At 49.1% G+C, this 19,827-nt stretch overlaps 1 protein-coding gene across 1 annotated transcript; it reads right to left on the reverse strand.

Annotated features, from left to right (window-relative positions):
- Positions 1–532: 532 nt before the first annotated feature.
- Positions 533–16,185, reverse strand: CHRNB1 (cholinergic receptor nicotinic beta 1 subunit). The gene is made up of 11 exons (XM_033169586.1): positions 16,102–16,185; positions 13,974–14,113; positions 11,396–11,440; positions 10,560–10,669; positions 9,366–9,474; positions 8,198–8,345; positions 6,240–6,431; positions 5,253–5,476; positions 3,035–3,210; positions 1,244–1,391; positions 533–943 (listed from the first exon to the last, which is right to left on the reverse strand). Exons 1-11 carry the CDS (start codon positions 16,151–16,153, stop codon positions 803–805), a joined length of 1,485 nt encoding a protein of 494 aa, XP_033025477.1. The 5' UTR covers positions 16,154–16,185; the 3' UTR covers positions 533–802.
- Positions 16,186–19,827: the final 3,642 nt, after the last annotated feature.

Here is a 19,827-nt window from a genome sequence, read left to right on the forward strand (position 1 = left end):
AGAGGGCGTGGCCTTATGGAATCCCAGTGGGTGTGGCTTAGGTGAGAGGGTGTGGCCCTGTGGAATCCAAGTGACGGTGTGGCTTGAGGAGAGGGCATGGCCCTAGGAGAAGGCGTGGCCTTTGGAATCCCAGTGGGTGTGGCTTGAGGAGAGGGCGTGACCTTATAGTCCCAGCAGGTGTGGTTTGAGGAGAGGGCGTGGCCTTGTAGAGTCCCAGTGGGTGTGGCTTGAGGAGAGGGCGTGGCCTTGTAGAGTCCCAGTGGGTGTGGCTTGAGGAGAGGGCATGGCCTTATGGAATCCCAGTGGGTGTGGCTTGAGGATGGGGCGTGGCCTTATGGAATTCCAGTGGGTGTGGCTTGAGGATGGGGCGTGGCCTTGTAGAGTCCCAGTGGGTGTGGCTTGAGGAGTGGGCATGGCCTTGTAGAGTCCCAGTGGGTGTGGCTTGAGGAGAGGGCGTGGCCTTGTAGAGTCCCAGTGGGTGTGGCTTGAGGAGAGGGCGTGACTTTATAGTCCCAGCAGGTGTGGTTTGAGGAGAGGGCGTGGCCTTATGGAATCCGAGTGGGTGTGGCTTGAGGATGGGGCGTGGCCTTGGAGAGTCCCTAGGGTCTGGATAGAGAGGCTTAGAGGGCTGCATTTGACCCACGGGCCTGGGGCTCCCCACACCCACTCCAAAGGGATGTGGGCATGAGCATGTTCTGGACACACCCCGTTGCTGCATCAGCGGGAGTCAACGGTTCGCAGGCCTTCCCCGCGGAAGGAGCGCCCGACACATTATTCCGGTTTGGGGGAGGAGGCCGTGGGCTCAGGGGAAGGGCTGGTCGGGGGGCAGGTGGAAGCTGGCATCCAGGAAGATGCTGAAGGTGCCCACCGTGGTGAAGATGACGAAGGTCCAGAAGAAGAGGCGGTCCACCACGATGGCGACGTATTCCCAGTCCTTCTTCAGCTGCAAGGGAAGGAGGAAGCGGGTCACAGGGCAGTAGAATTGGGAGGGAACCCCAAGGGTCATCCAGTCCAACCCCCTGCAAACAGCTCGGACCCTCAGAAGGTCCTTCCTAGTGTTTAAGCTGGAATCTCCTCCTTTGTAACTTGAACCTGTTGGGTTTTCGGGGGTCCATGTGGCAGCCCACCAGATATTGGAAGGGTGGCTATTGCACCTCATCTCAGTCTCCCGTTATCCTGGCAAAACACACCCAGATCCTTCCACCCTTCCCCATAACGCTTGGTTTCTTCCGCAAGAACTCACTTCGTCGTAGTCATCCTGCTCCTGCAGCTGCTCTGCTATGTAGCTGACGGCGTCCATGGCAGCCTTCAAGTCTGGCGGGAGCGCGATGCAGTGACTGGGCCCGTCAATGTACTTCTTCATATCCGTGGGGAATGCCTCTGGCTGGAACCTGAGGGAGATTGGCAGTCAACCCTAACAATGCATATTCCCGTTAATTAGTAAGTCTAGGGCATGGGTAGGCAAACTAAGGCCCGGGGGCCGGATCTGGCCCAATCGCCTTCTGAATCCGGCCTGCGGACGGTCCGGGAATCAGAGTGTTTTTTTACATGAGTAGAATGTGTCCTTTTATTTAAAATGCATCTCTGGGTTATTTGTGGGGCATAGGAATTCGTTCATATCTTCCCCCCCCCAAAAAAATATAGTCCGGCCCCCCACAAGGTCTGAGGGGCAGTGGACCGGCCCCCTGCTGAAAAAGCTTGCTGACCCCTGGCTAGGGGCCAACAACCACAGAGATGTAAATTCCTAGATAGGCAGACTCGGTCCATAGGAATGCGAGAGAGAGAGAGAGAGAGAGAGAGAGAGAGAGAGAGAGAGAGAGAGAGAGAGAGAGAACTCTGTGTGATGTCATTCCCCCGTTTCCAGTGGTTGCAAAAAACGAGAGATATAAACCCTTATCCTCTCTCTCTCCACCTCTCTCTCTTTTTGTCCTTTTGCACCTTATTTTTGATTGGGATGCATGTCTGTCTCAAGTCTCCCTGAGCACAGACGCAATTTTACTACTCAACTATGTATTTTGTAACCTAGAAGTATTTTTCACCTGCATTGTGTTTGCTGCTGTTGGGTGCTGAAAATGGGTGCAAGACTATAAGTAAGTAAACTCCTGTTTAAACTTACTTTACGGTCATTATTTCACCAAGCAAGCTAACTCCAAAAGTGGGGAGCCAGCTTCCAGCCTTTCCTAAACTTCTGTTTTTCTGCCAAAGGGTGGTAATCTGCCCAGCTGACGTTCCAGATGCAAACATCAAGCCGATTATTCAAGCTGATCCCACACATGTGAGAGTCTGGAAGGATATTTGTAATTAATATATCCTCTCCTACGCAAATCAATCAGTCAGTGGAGCATGAGACTCTGAATTTCAGGGTCGTGGGTTCGAGCCCCACGTTGGGCAAAAGACCCCCGGTTTGGAACAGATGACCCTCCCAACAATTCTATGAAAACCTTGAAAGGGTAAGAATGGAAGAAGGAGTCCACCATTGATAGAACAAGCCAAGACCACCATCTCCCCCTCGCTCAGGCCTACTATTTTGAGGGAGCTGTTCAAGAGTAGCAAATATGACTCAAATGGGGAGGGCCCTCCTTTTGCAAAAAATAAAAAATATCCAATTAGTCATGAAAAGTGCCAGGGGGCTAAGATATTTCCCTATTTGGAGTGACGACAACACTGATCTAGAAAGGGTGGACCTCACTCTCAATTGGCTTTGAAACCCTCTCAATTGGCTTTGAAACCCTCTCAATTGGCTTTGAAACCCTCTCAATTGGCTTTGAAACCCTCTCAATTGGCTTTACTGTCAACGTGACGAAATCGGATTTGCAATTTGAATCAACGCAATCCTGAATAAAGTCTGGCCGATTGGGAGTCTGGGGCGAGTCTCCGTACTTGAATCCATAAGGGGAATTCCCCCCCCCCCCCGCCGCCGCCACAATTCCCACCGCCACACTTTCAGAACTATCTAGCAACGACCTCTCTCATTCCTCCCACCTTCCCTGCTTCCAGCGTCAAATTGCCTGACACCGGGTCAGGGCCTCTTCACCTGTTGGGTTTGGGGAACTGGAAATCGTAGGCAGGGGTGCGGATAAAATACTCGTCCGTCCGGCGGCTGCTTTTCACCACGATCTCTTGTTTGGGGTGTGGGGGTGCAGGTTTGAGGAGCGCCTCTTGTTTGGGCCGCCGCAAGCCCAGATACCGGGGGAGCGTGTGGATGAAGATCTAGAGAAGGAGGGAGGAAGGAAGAGAGAGTACATTTCCTTGCATTTCCCTCCACATTTCTGCTTAAGGGATGCCAGCAAGGCAGAAGGTTTTGGTAGAAGGATGCTTGTCTCTATTTGGATGCTTTTATATAATCGTGGCTGGGGTATAAATAAATAAATTATTATTATTATTATTATTATTATTATTATTATTATTATTATTAATCGGACAGCTGGTGGTAGTCCCTATGGCCCTTAATGGCTGTGAATCTCTCCCCAGCCTTTTGGCATGTCACACTCATTGCAATCTGAAAGGCATAAGAATGTATTACGAACCTTGCTGGATCCGGCCAATGGCCCATCTAGTCCAGCACGCTGCCATCACAGAGTACGACCAGGTGCCTCTGAGAAACCTGCAAGCAGGACCTGAGTGCAAGAGCCACTTTCCCCTCCTGAAGTTTCCAGCAATTGCTCTTCAGAAGCCTCGCTGCCTCTAACCGTCGGAGGGAGAACACGGCTGTTCTGGCTAGTAGCTATCAATAGCGCACTCTTCCTCTATGAATTTGCCCAGTCCTCTTTTAAATCCACCTAGGTTGGGGACCGCCACTGACTCCTGTGGCAGGGAGTTCCATAGTTCACAGCTGGTCCCAAGCACGGTTCTGGCAGCCAGCTTCTTCCTCCTCGTCCCCCTGCACCACCATCCTATCACTTTCCCTTTAAAATGCAGCTGTTCTTCTCCTGCCCCACCAAGGAATGCTGCTCATCCTGTGGAGTTTACAGTCCAATCACAAATGCACATTTTGCTAGACAAGCGCAGTACACAGAGACCTCCTTCTGCCTCTCTTTTTCCACCATGCTAAGCAGAAATGTATCTGAGTTCTCATGACACATGTACCCTCTTTCGGGACTGCCAACTTCTATTTTGCTCTAACTGTCAAGTATTCTTCTGCATACGACATTGTTATATTTGCTGCCTGCACTGAAATGTAAGTAAACCTTTTTTTTAATGAAAAACGTGTGGTCCATTCTCTGCAGTGGGGATGATGAGGCGAAGGCACAGCAGACCACAAACAAAAGGGGATGAAAAGGTATAACCGGATAGCGGCAAACAGATTGAGGTTGAATCCTGACAAGACAGAAATACTGTTTTGGATGGATGGGGTGGGCAGGTGTGTGTGTGTGGGGGGGGACTCCCTGGTCCTGAATGGGGCAACTGTGCCCCTGAAGGACCAGGTGTGCAGCCTGGGAGTCATTTTGGACTCACTGCTGTCCATGGAGGCGCAGGTCAGTTCTGTGTCCAGGGCGGCTGTCTACCAGCTCCATCTGGTATGCTGGATGAGACCCTCCCTGCCTGCAGACTGTCTCGCCAGAGTGGTGCATGCTCTGGTTATCTCCCGCTTGGATTACTGCAATGCGCTCTACGTGGGGCTACCTTTGAAGGTGACCCAGAAACTACAACTAATCCAGAATGCGGCAGCTAGACTGCGGACTGGGAGACCATATAACACCGGTCCTGAAAGACCTCAATTGGCTCCCAGGACGTTTCCGACCACAATTCAAATTGTTGGTGTTGACCTTTAAAGCCCTAAACGGCCTCAAAGGCCCAGTATACCTGAAAGAGCATCTCCACCCCCATCGTTCTGCCCAGACACTGAAGGTCCAGCTCCGAGGGCCTTCTGGTGGTTCTCTCACTGCGAGAAGTGAAGTTGCAGGGAACCAGGCAGAGGGCCTTCTCGGTGGTGGCGCCCTCCCATCAGATGTCAAGGAAATAAACAACTATCTGACTTTTAGAAGACATCAAGTTTTTAATGTTTGTTGTTTTATCGTGTTCTTAATATTCTGTTGGGAGTCGTCCAGAGTGGCCTGGGAAACCCAGTCAGATAGGCGGGGTACAAGTAACTAAATAAATAATTCCTAAGCTTAAGTCCGCTGCAAAACGTTTAAGTGTTTCTACTCTGCTAGAAAGTCTTCGGAGCCCGTTTACTTTTTGCATTTCTCCCACACGTCAGATAGGAGGTTTCGGTGTTAGGCTTTAACCCTCAGTCCATCTCCTCCACATACCTGCCGCACCCAGAAGGGCATCTCATGGGTGTTGGGTGAGCGATGGTGCAGGTTGAGGACGACCACGCTAAGGATGACGGACAAAGTCACAAAACTCATGGTGAACATGAGGTACTTCACGATGATGGGCACCGCCAAGGATGTCTCCGGGACCTTGTCAGCCAGCAGCAGGAGGAAGACAGTGAGGGTGAGAAGGGCAAAGATGGAGAGGGTCATCTTCTCACCTGCAGAGGAGAACGTAAGCAGTAATGTTTTGGGGGGACAGGGGGCAGGTGGGTATGGACCTGAAGAGGGTAACTGTGCCCCTGAAGGACCAGGTGTGCAGCCTGGGAGTCATTTTGGACTCACCGCTGTCCATGGAGGCACAGGTCAATTCTGTGTCCAGGGCAGTTGTCTACCAGCTCCATCTGGTACGCAGGATGAGACCCTCCCTGCCCGCAGACTGTCTCACCAGAGTGGCGCACGCTCTGGTTATCTCCCGCTTGGACTACAGCCATGGGCTCTCCGTGGGGCTACCTTTGAAGGTGACCCAGAAACTACAACTAATCCAGAATGCAGCAGCTAGACTGGTGACTGGGACTTGGCCGCCGAGACCACATAACAACAGTCCTGAAAGACCTACATTCGTTCTCAGTACGTTTCCGAGCACACTTCAAAGTGTTGGTGCTAACCTTGAAAGCCCTAAACGGCCTCAAAGGCCCAGTACACCCAAAGGAGCGTCTCCAACCCCATCGTTCAGCCCGGACACGGAGGTCCAGCTCCGAGGGCCTTCTGGTGGTTCCCTCCCTGCGAGAAGTAAGACTGCAGGGAACCAGGCAGAGGGCCTTCTCGGTGGTGGCGCCTGCCCTGTGGAGGAGGGCGTCAGGCTCAGCTAAGATGCCCATCCCACAAGGTGTAATAACACCCAACAGCCTGAAGGTGTCGCTCAAGAGTCGGAGAGGGCAGCCCCCAGAGGATGGGATGGCTCTTTTTTTTCTGGCTACACACCAGCATCTGGCGGGAGGTAGAAGACAAAGATGGCTAGGATGGTGATCAAGATGCAAGGGATGATGACGTTGATGAGGTAGAAGAGAGGCTTCCGCCGAATGATGAGGTAGAATGTGATGTCCTCGTACAGGGGGTCTCCCGGGAGGGTGTTCTTGCGGGACGGTTTGTGCCGGATCTCCCACTGCCCGTTGTCTGCAAAAGGAAAAGACGGAAGGGAAGTCAACTTGGTGGAAATTGCAGTCAAACACAACTATGCGTGATTCCTAGTCAGTGCATGAAGGGGTTAAGACAATAGAGCTGTGTTCCTAGACGCAGTTTGGCCACACCCACTCTTCCCCCTGGTGAGGGAGGAAGTGAAGCCTTCTCTTCCTGTTCCTCTCTCACTCTCTCTTCACCGTGCAACTAACCAAGGAAGGCGTGCCTAAGCAAGCTTTCTGTATTCTCTGCAATTCCGAGACTATTCTGCCTGTGTTCTCCTTTGCTGCTGCTTGGATGAATGCATGAATCTGACCTTTGGGATGTTTTGTAAGTAAAGCATTTTAAACTTACTTAACAGCCTATTGTCTCTTCGTTGCAAGAGGGCTGGAAAGAGGGATAAAAGGATATAACAACCTATATTATTGACCCTATACTTCTGCTTGACTTTTGCAAATCTAAACTCTGCTACCGGGCGTTCTCTGCTGCTGGAGGGCGAGGTTAGCCCTGAATTTTGAATCCAGGCACCCACCCAGCCGATTCTTTTGTTAATTTACCCTGCACACATCACTCACAGGGACTGTTTTAAGGAAGTTTATTTTTTATTTTTATTTTATTTTAAACCTTTATTAAATTTCCAAACGCAAACCAAAATAAAACATTAAATCTTACACCACACAAATAATAATAGACACAATTTTACAATAATCTCTTGCAAATTATAAATCAAATTTAAAATATGACTTCATATTGCTTTTACAACGGTTTTCTTGGTGTAATACTCATTTCATTACTCTAGCTAATAATTTAATTACTCTCCTAAAAACACACACGCACACACACACACACATGAAACAAAATAATATATAGTTTAAGGAATTTTTAAATGTTTGATCTTTTATTGTGTTTTTAATAGCCTGTTGAAAGCCGCCCAGAGTGGCTGGGGAGGCCTGGCCAGATGGGCGGGGTATAAGTAATTTATTATTATTATTATTATTATTATTATTATTATTATTATTATTATTATTATTATTATTATTATCTCATATTTTCCCTCTCACACAACAAACCTTGTAGCAAGGAGGTCAAGGAATCCTGGCCTTACACACTCGTTCACCTGCCCCACATCACCTCCGATCAATCTTCCAGTTGTTGGAGATATTCGATTGTTAATTCAAACTTAATTCTATTGTGTTTTATGTTCGCTTAGTACGGTACGTGAATCTGGTCTGGGACCGTAATAAATTTAATCCATTCAGTTGTTGGAGAGGATGTGGAAATCATAAGAGTCCTAGAGCTGCAGAGATGGTAGCGACCCCGAGGGTCATCTAGCCCAACCCCCAGCAATGCAGGAATCTTTTGCCTAAGTACCACCTGACCTTCCCATGCCTGGGGTGGTGTGACAATTTTTTTTTTTGCCCCTGGGTACCAATTTACCTTGCTACGCCCCTGGGCGCTGGCCAGGCTTGGGCGGGGGGGGGGGGCGGCGGCGGAGGGGGGCTAGCAGCAGCTTCTCCGCTGTAGCGGAGTGGTGCTGCTTGCCCCCTACACCACCCCCCACCTCCTGCTAAAGCACTCTTTGGTGGGGGGCAGGGGGCGCCAGAAGGTGGTATCGCCTAGGGCGCAAAAACCCCTAGCACCGGCCGTGCCTTCTGTGTCATCCCTTGGGGAGGGGGGGTGTCTAGGGCTGGTTTCACCCCCCACCCTTCCTCGTCCAGCCAGCCTCCGCCACGCGCATTTCCCCAGAATCCACCATCCCTCACCAATAAACGTGTTCTCGTAGATGATGATCTCCTTCACCTCCAACCCGTCCTCGCCGAGCGGGTGGAGCAGGGTGATTTCCGAGGTGTCGTAAGTGTTCGACCGGAAAACCATTGTGCAGTTTTGCCAGTCGAAGGGGAAGTAAGTCACCTGCCACACACACACACACACACAAAAAAAAAAAGAGAGTGAGAGAGAAAGGTCCGGTCTGTCATTTTTTAAAATTTACTAACATGCTCTGTATATTTTTTTGTCAAGCAATTCATTGATTTTATAATAACAAAGAAATACAAAAAAATAAAAAATAAAACCACAATTTTTTTGCTTGACTTCCCTCCACTCCCCCTCTTGGTTCCATTGTTCTGTGCTTGTTGACGCACGTCCATAAAACCTTATATATTCGTCACGATTGAAGAGTGGCAGATAAAATTAATGGACTATGCAGAATTAGACAAGATGACAGGAAGAATTCGAAACCGGTGGATACCAGGAATTCCTGAAGGATTGGACTAAATTTCAGAAATGTTTGAAAGACAATTGTAAACCACCAATCACGCTGGTAGGTTCACAAGAAGTTTTGTAAGGTTATATGTTCGGAAATATTATGGAAATAACTTTGGATGGTAATAATTAATTGTTGCGATAAGAAGTAATAGTGAAGTTGGAAATACAAGAAGGAATTAGGAAATTTGAAAATCTTGAGAAGTGGTTGATGGAAGTCAAAAACATGTATAAGAGATGAATATTAATGGATGTTGAAAAGAATGTATGTAAAATTTAATAAAAAGTATTTTAAAAAACCTTATATATTCTTAACAGTCCATTCTTAAAACCTTCTTCATCTTATTACAAGTGACTTTTAAGGTAAACGGCGTTTCCGTGCGCTGCTCTGGTTCGCCAGAAGCGGCTTAGTCATGCCGGCCACATGACCCGGAAGCTGTACGCCGGCTCCCTTGGCCAGTAAAGCGAGATGAGCGCCGCAACCACAACAGAGTCGTCCACGACTGGACCTAATGATCAGGGGTTCCTCTACCTTTAAACTAAATTTGGGGGTGCTGGGCGGCGGATCTTTGCACCCCAGCGGCGCATATGCTAAAGATGGCCCTGAACCAAATGCTCTGTTTGTAACCACATCTCATTTAATTTTTTGATAAAGAAAATCTCACTCACCTGGATACTGCAACTGCTTTTGTAAACGGCTGGCGGCTGCCACCGGACGACCCCGTTGTGGTTCACCTGGACGTTGATTGACAGCGCAATGTCAAAGTTGCCGTCGTTGCTGGATAGGGTGAATAATGGACAAAAATAGGGTCCATTATTTCTAGTCCAGCATCCCTTTCCCACAGAGTTTAGCCACACGCCTGTATGGGAAACCCGCAAGCAGGATCCGAGTGCGAGAGCTCTCTCCCCTCTTGTGGTTTAGAGAACTTTGTGGTTTAGAGGAAAGGTGAGGAAGAGGTACATTTCTGAGCACAATTCAAAGTGTTGGTGCTGACCTTGAAAGCCCTAAACGGCCTCAAAGGCCCAGTATCCCTGAAGGAGCGTCTCCACCCCCATTGTTCAGCCTGGACACTGAGGTCCAGCTCCGAGGGCCTTCTGGCGGTTCCCTCCCTGCGAGAAGTGAGGTTGCAGGGAACCAGGCAGAGGGCCTTCTCGGTGGTGGCGCCCTCCCGTCAGATGTCAAGGAAATAAAGAACTATCTGACTTTTAGAAGACATCTGAAGGCAGCCCTGTATAGGGAAGTTTTTAATGTTTGATAATTTATTGTATTTTTAATATTTTGTTGGAAGACCCAGTCAGATGGGTGGGGTAATAATAATAATAATAATAATAATAATAATAATATATTATTATTATTATTATTATTATTATTATTATTATTATTATTATTATTAGTCTATACATAAGTGCCTGGCATGGAGAAAGAAGGCAGAGACATGTTTTTCTCCCTCTCCTCTCGTAACGCTCGAACTTGTGGACGCCCAATGAAGCTTGGACGACGGGAGATTCAGGACAGGACTTTTTTCACGCAGTTAATCTGTGGAACTCCCTGCCACAGGAGGCCGAGTTTGCCATCGACAAGAATGGCTTTAGAAAACAATTAGACCAATTCGTGGAGGAGAATGGCTTGAGAGCTTTAGAAGAGGCTGCAGAGTCAGGCCAGTGGCCCATAATAATGTAATAACAATTTATTATTTATACCCCACCCACCTGGCTGGGTCTCCCCCGATGCCCATTATGAGAAGGCCGTATTATCGCATTATATGGGAAGGCGAGGGATCCCTGCTGGGAACAGCCCCTCCCTTCCCCGCAGGTCGCTTCCTTTTGAAAGCGCCAAAGTTCCTAGTCCTCATTGCCACTCACTTGTTCATTAGGACGATATCCGGGAGCCAGACTTCGTCTGAGAACCTCCTGATCGAGGTGATGCCGTCATAGTCGTCGGGGTCCCAGACGAGGCGGTAGTCGGTCCACGTCTGGTACCCACAGGGAGAGGAAAAGATGTGTTTTATATCGAGAGGGAGATGAAACAGTCATAGGAGAACAGTTAAAGAGGAAAAGTTCCAGTAGACAAACCGCTGCATGATGGTTTCTGAACATCCCCTGAAGCAGGCAAGTCCAAAGTCCGTTTCAGGGGCCTAATCGATTTAATCCGGCCCCTGTGGCTCAACAACTTTGGTCGGCCCTCACTTCATCAAATCTGGCCCTCTCTGAAAAATGTTTGGGCATTTACAATTGAATACGTTAATAGGACTTCAAGAAGCTTTGTAGTTAATTTGTAGAGGTATCATTGTAAGTAGGATAGTAGTAAGAAAGGAATTTTTTGATATTGAAAGCAATGGTTGATTTAAGAAGTATAATGTTAAGTTAGAAATTAGAAAGCCATGTGAAGGGGTTGAGGGAAGTCATAGCTTGTCAGCCAATGATGAAGGTAAGAAAGTTTTTGTTTGAATGTAGTATTAATCGTAGTTTAATGTAAAAATAATAAAAATTATATATTTTTTTAAAAAAGAAAAATGTTTGGGCGCCCCCGGGGGAAATCTGTGCCTTTGGAAATGCAGTCGGAGGAGACACCTTGGAACGAAACTGAATTTGGATCCCTTTCTGGGGCACTTACCCGAAAAGGGGAGAAGTGTTTGTCAGGGAGGCAGAGAGAGAAAGAGAGAGAGAGAGAGAGAGAGAGAGGTTTTATTTTCACCTACCAGATCCAAATAGACTTTGGTCGTCAGTTCCTCATCTTTCTCTGCCTGAGGAAACAAGAAAAGAGAAGGACCGTCCGATTTCAGAGCGCTAACAGTTGGAGGGGCCACGTTTGCTAAAAGACAGTCTTTTAGTATGGCGGCAGCTACACTCGGAACTCCCTGCCTCTTGACCCCTTCACGGTACTCTTTTTGGCACCTGCTAAGAATATTCTCCAAGGCTTTGGCCACCTCATGAGAAGAGAAGGCTCCCTGGAAAAGACCCTGATGCTGGGAAAGATGGAGGGCACAAGGAGAAGGGGACGACGGAGGACGAGATGGTTGGACAGGGTTCTCGAAGCGACTGGCATGAGTCTGACCAAACTGTGGGAGGCAGTGGAAGACAGGAGTGCCTGGCGTGCTCTGGTCCATGGGGTCACCAAGAGTCGGACACGACTAAACAACAAAAATATTCTCATTCGGACAAGCTTTTAACCTGTTTTTGTTGTTGTTGTTCAGTCGTTTAGTCGTGTCCGACTCTTCGTGACCCCATGGACCAGAGCACGCCAGGCACGCCTATCCTCCACTGCCTCCCGCAGTTTGGCCAAACTCATGCCAGTCGCTTTGAGAACACTGTCCAACCATCTCGTCCTCTGTCGTCCCCTTCTCCTAGTGCCCTCCATCTTTCCCAACATCAGGGTCTTTTCCAGGGAGTCTTCTCTTCTCATGAGGTGGCCAAAGTCTTGGAGCCTCAACTTCAGGATCTGTCCTTCCAGTGAGCACTCAGGGCTGATTTCTTTAAGAACGGATAGGTTTGATCTTCTTGCAGTCCATGGGACTCTCAAGAGTCTCCTCCAGCACCATAATTCAAAAAATAGAGGGCGTCTTATACACAGAAAAATACGGTTAAATTATAATTTGAATTTGCTGGTGTGTGATTCTATCCCAACTAGAAATAACGACAAGTGTGGAAGAATAGGAGAAACTGGGCTTGGAGATGGGCTTTTGTTTTTTTTCGCTGTGGCTTGGGAAGGAAATTGGGACGGTTCCTAGAGGAAAGGGAGGATGAGCTGAGAGCGACCGACCGGAAGACCTGCCTGCCTTTGTCCTGGGTGGCTCCAGAATCCGGCTATTAATAGCCGGGCTCTTCAGCTGTCGGGCTGCCGCCGTTAACTGTTTCCTGGCCCAAGCCCAGAGGAGACATTGAATCATAAGATTGTAGAGTTGGAGGGGACCCAGAGGGTCATCTAGCCCAACCTCCCTGGTCAGACCCCGCCTGGAGTCCTGCTGCGTCCAGTTCTGGGCGCCCCAGTTTAAGACGGGTATTGACAAGCTGGAAGGTACGCAGAAGAGGGCGACCAAGATGACGAAGGGTCTGGAAACTGAATCTGAGGAGGAGCGGTTGAGGGAGTTGGGGGGTGTTTAGCCCGGAGAAGAGAGGATATGAGAGCCATCTTCAAAAATCTGAAGGGCTGATACGTGGAAGGTGAAGCAGGCTTGTTTTCTGATAATCCAGGACCAGAACCAACAAGAAATGAGTTTGGATAGCTGAGTCAGCAGAGAACGAGACTCTTAATCCTTAGGGTCCTGTGTTCGAGTCCCATGTTGGGCAAAGGATTTCTGCTTTGCAGGGGGTTGGACTGGATGACCCTTGGGGTCTCTTCCAACTCTACAATTCCATGATTCTATGAGGAAACATTAGGAAGAACTTTCTGATGGTAAGAGCCATTTCACAGTGGAACGGACACCCTAAGGCAGGCACCCTCAAACTCGGCCCTCCAGATGTTTTTGGGACTACAATTCCCATCATCCCTGACCACTGGTCCTGTTAAATAGGGATGATGGGAGTTGTAGTCCCAAAACATCTGGAGGGCCAGGTTTGGGGATTCCTGCCCTAAGGGGAGTATATATTTACAGTAGATAAATAAATGAGCAAGTTAAATGAACTTGCATATGCAGAAGGTATTTAATTATATATTTTTTTAGGGAACCACAGAAAGAGGGGGAAGTCAAAATTTGGAAATGTTCAATTGACTGTAAAATTAATGAAATGTATAAATTTGAAAAATATAAATAAATATTAAGATTTTGCGTTAGAAAGAAGAATAAGAAGGTGGACGCTCCCTCGTTGGAGGTTTTTAGGCAGCAATTTGATGGCCACCTGCCAGGGATTGTTTAGCCGCGATTCCTGGTTGGAATGGATGACCTTTGAGTGCCCCTTCCAACTCTACAATTTCAGGTTCTATGAACCGCCTGCACTGCAGGAATCAGCCCCACATCTTACAACATCCGGACAGGTTCCGTTTAGGGCTAGAGGAAAAAACTGGGTTGAATCTAAAGAGACCGACTCTCTGCGTCACTCGAGACGCGATCCGCGGCATCGATCCGGTTTGCGTTGCGCCCTTTCTGCGCTGTCGCCCTCTGCTGTCCCCCCGCGGTATTGCGCCGACGGGAAAAGGAAGCCAGGCTGCCCTCTGCAGGCCGCGCATGGCAGCAGCAACACGGTTCCGACTGGCCACCGCACCGCCACGCCTCCCCCTGCTGGCGGCTCCAAGTCCTGCACCCTCCAAGCCGCGCGAGGTCCAGAAGACCATTCGCTCACCAGGCTGATCAGCTGCGAGAGGGACATCCCGATGCGGACGGGGACTCTGTCGGCGACGCTGCGGACGGGGATGACCGTCGTGGAGTAGTTCTCCTTGAGTTTCAGCACCAGGCGGCCCTCGACTTCTGAGCAGCTCACAACTAGAGAGAGAGAGATACAGTACGGAAGGGGTAGGCGGTTACCACTGCCTGCCTGCCTGCCTGCCTCTCGGTTTGTCTTCTGCAATGGGGCAGATCACAGGCCATTGGGAAAGGCCAACGTTTGAATAGAGCCGAGGAGTCGGAAGGGACCCCCAAGGGCCATCTAGCCCAACCCCTTGCAATGCATCTGAAGGGTCCCAATGGAGGTCCACCGGACCTCTCTTTAAAAGTCTCTGCTGAATCCCAGAACTGTGGCATTGGAAGCGATTTTTTAAAAAGGTTATTTTTTAAAAAAAATTAAATTTCTGTTTCAGAATATTCACTTCCACAACCTTAAGATATCAACGGCTTCCCTTCCTCTCTTTCCGTGGTTCATTTTGCGCAACATAAATCCCTGCAAAATAGAAAATTCTTTCCAGTAGCACCTTAGAGACCAACTGAGTTTGTTCTTGGTATGAGCTTTCGTGTGCATGCACACTTCTTCAGATACACAGATGCACACTTCTTCAGATACTTCTTCATGCATGCACACGAAAGCTCATACCAAGAACAAACTCAGTTGGTCTCTAAGGTGCTACTGGAAAGAATTTTCTATTTTGTTTCGACTATGGCAGACCAACACGGCTACCCACCTGTAAATAAATCCCTGCGTATTTTACATAAACCGAACCACTCATCATTCCATTATTACATCCGTCATAACGTATTTACGCTGTTGAATTTATCCTAACGCTGCCGGTGTTTTCAAACGGGAGGGATCTCCAAGCATCATCTAGCTGAACCCCCTGCGATGCAGAAATCACTTCTATTTAGCGCCGGTAGCGTTGTCTTGTCTCCCCGCCATTTCTGCATCCTGGATCTGCTTGCATATACTAGTTGTTTTACATTTATCCTGGCGTTTAAACAGCTAACTTACCTTACCGCTGGCCTAGAATGTGGAATTTGCATTGTATTAATTGCACTCGTGCCTATCCGCGATTTATTTATTTGCTTGTTAAATTCATACCCCATCTGTTCCTCCGAGAAGCTCAAGTACACGGTTCTCCCCCCTTCTCATTTAATCCCCACAGCAGCCCTGCGAGGTAGGCCAGGCTGAGGGACGGCGCCTATGACCCAGCGAGCTTCATGGCTGAGTGGGGATTCGAACCCAGGTCTCTCGTGGGTCATGGTGCGGCACTCTAACCACTGCACAGCACTGCCTCTCTTTAGGGATGCTGAAAACCACTCGGAGGTTTGTTTGAAAGAAGGAGCAGAATCATTATAATGATATTTTTGATGAAACACCGCCATTTAGAATGACACTCACCGGCGCTGAATTACCCAACACAGCCAGAGAAAGCAAAGGGTTAGGTCACCAACAATGCACAAAAAAACCCCAAGATTTTTCAAAATAAAATAATAATGATTTGACATTTGGTAAATCAAGAAAATCGTCAATGCAGTTGCAGAAACTTTGTAGGACCTCGTTATTCTCCATGCCACGTTTCCCCCTCATTTTCTGTTCTCCTTTTACTACTCATCCATCATGTGAGGAAATCAGATCGTGTGCACTGCAACGAATGAATCCCTTTCATTTCATTTTCCGAATTTCTAAACTTTATATCCTTTTTATGACATGTTAAGGAGGGCCTCTGGAAACCCCGAATCAATAAACGAGCCAGCGGCCAATTCTCCAGGCTTCAGGAAAAATAGGATTTCCACAACGATCCGAACAGAGGTTTTATTGCTCCTTTCTCACACTTATGTATTTATTTTCCTCCTCCGAGGAGGAGGCACCTGCCATTCTCCTCCTCCCCGTTTCCTCCTCGCAACAACCACACTGCGAGGGAGACAAGGCGCAGAGAGGCAATTGTGGGCTTCGTGCTCGAGTGGGGGATTCGAACCCGGGCCCGACACCCTAACCGCTACACCGACTGCCCAAAACCCCTCTCCCACACTGCAGGCTGAACTTCCTTAGGAGGAAAAAAAGCACCGGTGCCCACACTCACCCAGGGCAGAGAGAGACCACAGGAGACCCCAAAGGATGGCTCGGTCCGCCATGATATCCCTTGTTTATCTGCGAGGTCCCAGAATAATTGACCCACGGCCCCTTCCCCCCAAGGCCAAGCAAGAGCATCTTATTGGCGTCGGCACCTGTCAGTCAGCGGGAAACTGAAACGGACAGCAGGGTTTGTCCAGGGAGCCAAGATTGTGTTACGGGTTGGCATCTCACAGCTGTTGTGGGATTTCCGGCCAGGCCACCTGTTCCCAAAAAAAGGCCCTCCAGAAAAGCCTTTATTCCATTTTTTTTTTCATTTTAAAAACCCTCTCTGGTTGTTGCAGGATCGCAACCCAGGCCATATCCAGCCCACCGGCTCGGCCTAACTTCGAGCCAAGTTGCCAGGCTCTGGCAGGCAGCATTTCTGGGCCCGGTTTCAAAACGTGGATCGGTGGAGAAACTGGAGCCGGAAGAAGAAAGCAGCTGGGTTTGGGGGAACTGGGAGTCAGCCGGATACCCTTTTGGAGTTTGGAATGGGGAGGAAAGGCCAGAGAGATGCAGCCACGCTGGACTGGAGCCAAAACTATATATATATATATACTATGCGTACTGCATAGTTAAAACTGCGGGACTCCCTGCCACTTGAGGCAGCAATGGCTACCAAACTTGAAGGTGTTAAAAGAGAACTTATATATATATGGAAGAGGCGATGGGTTCCAGCCCAGCTTTGCATCGGAAAAGGACTCGTTCAATCCCTAGGAGCAGATATAAGCAGCTCAGAAGAGCCCTGCTGGATCAGGCCAATAGCCCATCTAATCACAGAACCGTAGAGCTGGAAGGGATCCCCAAAGGTCATCCAGCCCAACCCCCTGCAATGCAGGAATCTTTTGCCCAAATGTGGGGCTCGGACCCACGACCCTGAGATTAAGAGTCTCGTGCTCTACCAACCGAGCTGGTCTCACTACAGCAACCTGCCCTCACAGTAACCAAGCTGATGCCAACCAAGCAGGATTCGAACACAAGTCCTGTGGCTTTTAACAACTGGCCTTCAGAAGCAGAGTCATCATGGCTAGTAGCCACCTGAAGCGTTTATCCTCACTGGATTTGACCAGTCCTCTTTTAACACCGTCAAGTTTGGTAGCCATTGCTGCCTCAAGTGGCAGGGAGTTCCGCACTTTAACTACGCACTGCGCAAAGAAGCCTCGAATCTTCCAGCATTCAGCTGCGTGCGACGCCCACGAGTCCGAGCAAAGGAGGAAACCTTAAAAAGGTGGCTGGGGAGGAAATGCCCAGCGTTGTCTGGATTGTAGAATGGTCCAGTTCAGAGGGGCACCTAAGGGTCATCCAGCCCAGCCCCCAGGAATGACGGCTGAAGTATCCCCGACAGGCAGACAGACACCCAACCTCTGCTTCAAAACCTCTCCTCTGCGAGGAGAGACGTCACAGAGTTGTACAGTTGGAGAGGGACCCCCAAAGGTCATCCAGCCCAACCCCACCTCAAAACATGTCCCTTTTCCAGATACGCACAGAGACAAGCCAGGTAGAATAATAGAAACTTTCTTTTTTATTATTTCCAGAGTGCAGGACAAAAGGGGTGGGGGCAAGGAGACTCTTGGCCCATCGCACCAGGTTTATTGGGGGGGGGGTAAAGTTATTGCTGAGAGAGAGGGAGCCGGTTTCTCATGCAGGGAGTCAGGGCCAAAGGCAGAGAGGATTCCTGCAATTATTGCTTTTCTGTGCTGGTTAAAGGGGAGGGGGAGGGGGGGAGGCGGGAGTGGGGGCGGAGCCAATGAGGCCAAGCCCCGCCTCCTCCAGCGGCTGCCAAGTCTCCATGGTTTGTAGCAGAACGGTGGCACACATCTGGGAGAGAAAACAGGGGCCCTTTCTAATCCCTGAATGCAACACCTCCCCAAATGCATTTTTTTTCTCTCTCTTCCGATGGAGGTGAGATCTGAAATTTGGGGATTTATTTGTGAAAGATTGGTTCGTCTGCAAAGAGATTTGAAACCCCACTTTTCCATTTCAGAACTGGAAGCAAAGTGAAAAGGATTTTGAAATTTGGGAATTGGAGCGTTTGCTTTTCAGCAGTGCTTTTTTCTTCTGGTGGTGGTGGTGGGGGGTACGCAGGTACCCTAAACATTTTGTGAATCGCTGTACTTTTGTCCATTTACAGTATTTATTTCCCCCGATTTGAACTATAAAATGGTGGTTTTCTTGAGTCAAAATGTAAAGGTAAAGGTAAAGGGACCCCTGACCGTTAGGTCCAGTAGCGGACAACTCTGGGGTTGCGGCGCTGGTCTCGCTTTACTGGCTGATGGAGCCGACGTACAGCTTCCGGGTCATGTGGCCAGCATGACTGAGCCGCTTCTGGCGAACCAGAGCAGCGCACGGAAACGCCGTTTACCTTCCCGCCGGAGCGGTACCTATTTATCTACTTGCACTTTGACGTGCTTTCAAACTGCTAGGTGGGCAGGAGCTGGGACCGAGCAACGGGAGCTCACCCCGTCATTGTGGGGATTCGAACCGCCAACCTTCTGATCGGCAAGCCCTAGGCTCTGTGGTTTAGACCACAGCGCCACCTGCGTCAAAATGAGAGTACCCCAAAACATTTTTTAAGAAAAAAGCACTGCTTTTCAGAACATCCCGATTCCTTAGCCCGATTCAAAATGAGAGGAGTTCTTTGGGTTGTTTTTTATGTTTTTAACCTCTCCCCGAAATTTGATTTTTGTACTGGGCCGAGGAATTAGGATGTTCTCGAAAGCAAACACTCACATTCCCGGATTTCAAAATGCTTCAAGTGTGCATTCCCCCCCCCCAACAAAAAAGCGGGGGGAATGAGCATGGTGCAGATTTCAAATCCGGCTCAGAAATCGGAGTGGGGTTTGGAATGATTTTTAATTCTGGAATACCTTCACAGTCCCAAAACATGGGAGGGGCCCCCAAGGGTCATCTAGCCCAACCCTCTGCAAGGCAGGAATCGAACTCGGAACTGCGGAACCATGTTTGTGTCTGGCAACCTCTGGAGAAGTTGGAGAACGGAGGGGAAGGAGAGGCAGAGGAAGGGAGAAAGGAGGCTGAGCGGAAAAGGGGGGAGGGAAGACCCAGGGAACCCCACACATGGGAGGGCAGGAGAAAGGTGTTTAATGCCAAAGGAGACCAGGCAGAGTTGGACTCCCAACCCTCGCTCTCCCACGGCCCTGTCCTTCGGCTGAGGCATTAAGGTGGCTGGGAGGAAGGAGATTATACAGAATTATATACACAGTACAGCCTTCAGATATAAAGTTCGCACGCACAAAAAAAGGTGGGGGAAGAGGTTAGATTTCGAACCCACAACCTTTGGCGCCAGCCAGTCGCTCTGAACCACTCACTTGGTTCTGGTGCAATCGCGACGTCCGTACATGCAAACACACTCACACACGTGTTCAAGAAATGTGTTGCAGGAAGGTGGGGGCAAGTAGGCTCCAGAGAAATTCATCACCCGGCAGTGAAATGGTTAAATCTGCTGCAGGAAATGGGGCTTTGTAGAGTTGGAAATGGGACACCCCCCCCAACACACAGCTGAGGAATCCCTAACAGGTGGCCCTCCAACCTCTGCTTAAAAACCTCGAGCGAATCATAGACATAGAGTTTGAAGGGGACCCCAGGGGTCCACTAGCTCAACCCCCTGCAATGCCGGAATCGCAACTAGAGAAATGTAATCATAATAACAACCATCGCTGGAATTTCCTTTCTTGTT

Source organism: Lacerta agilis, chromosome 14, assembly GCF_009819535.1.
Source record: "Lacerta agilis isolate rLacAgi1 chromosome 14, rLacAgi1.pri, whole genome shotgun sequence".
NCBI classification, from domain to species: domain Eukaryota; kingdom Metazoa; phylum Chordata; class Lepidosauria; order Squamata; family Lacertidae; genus Lacerta; species Lacerta agilis.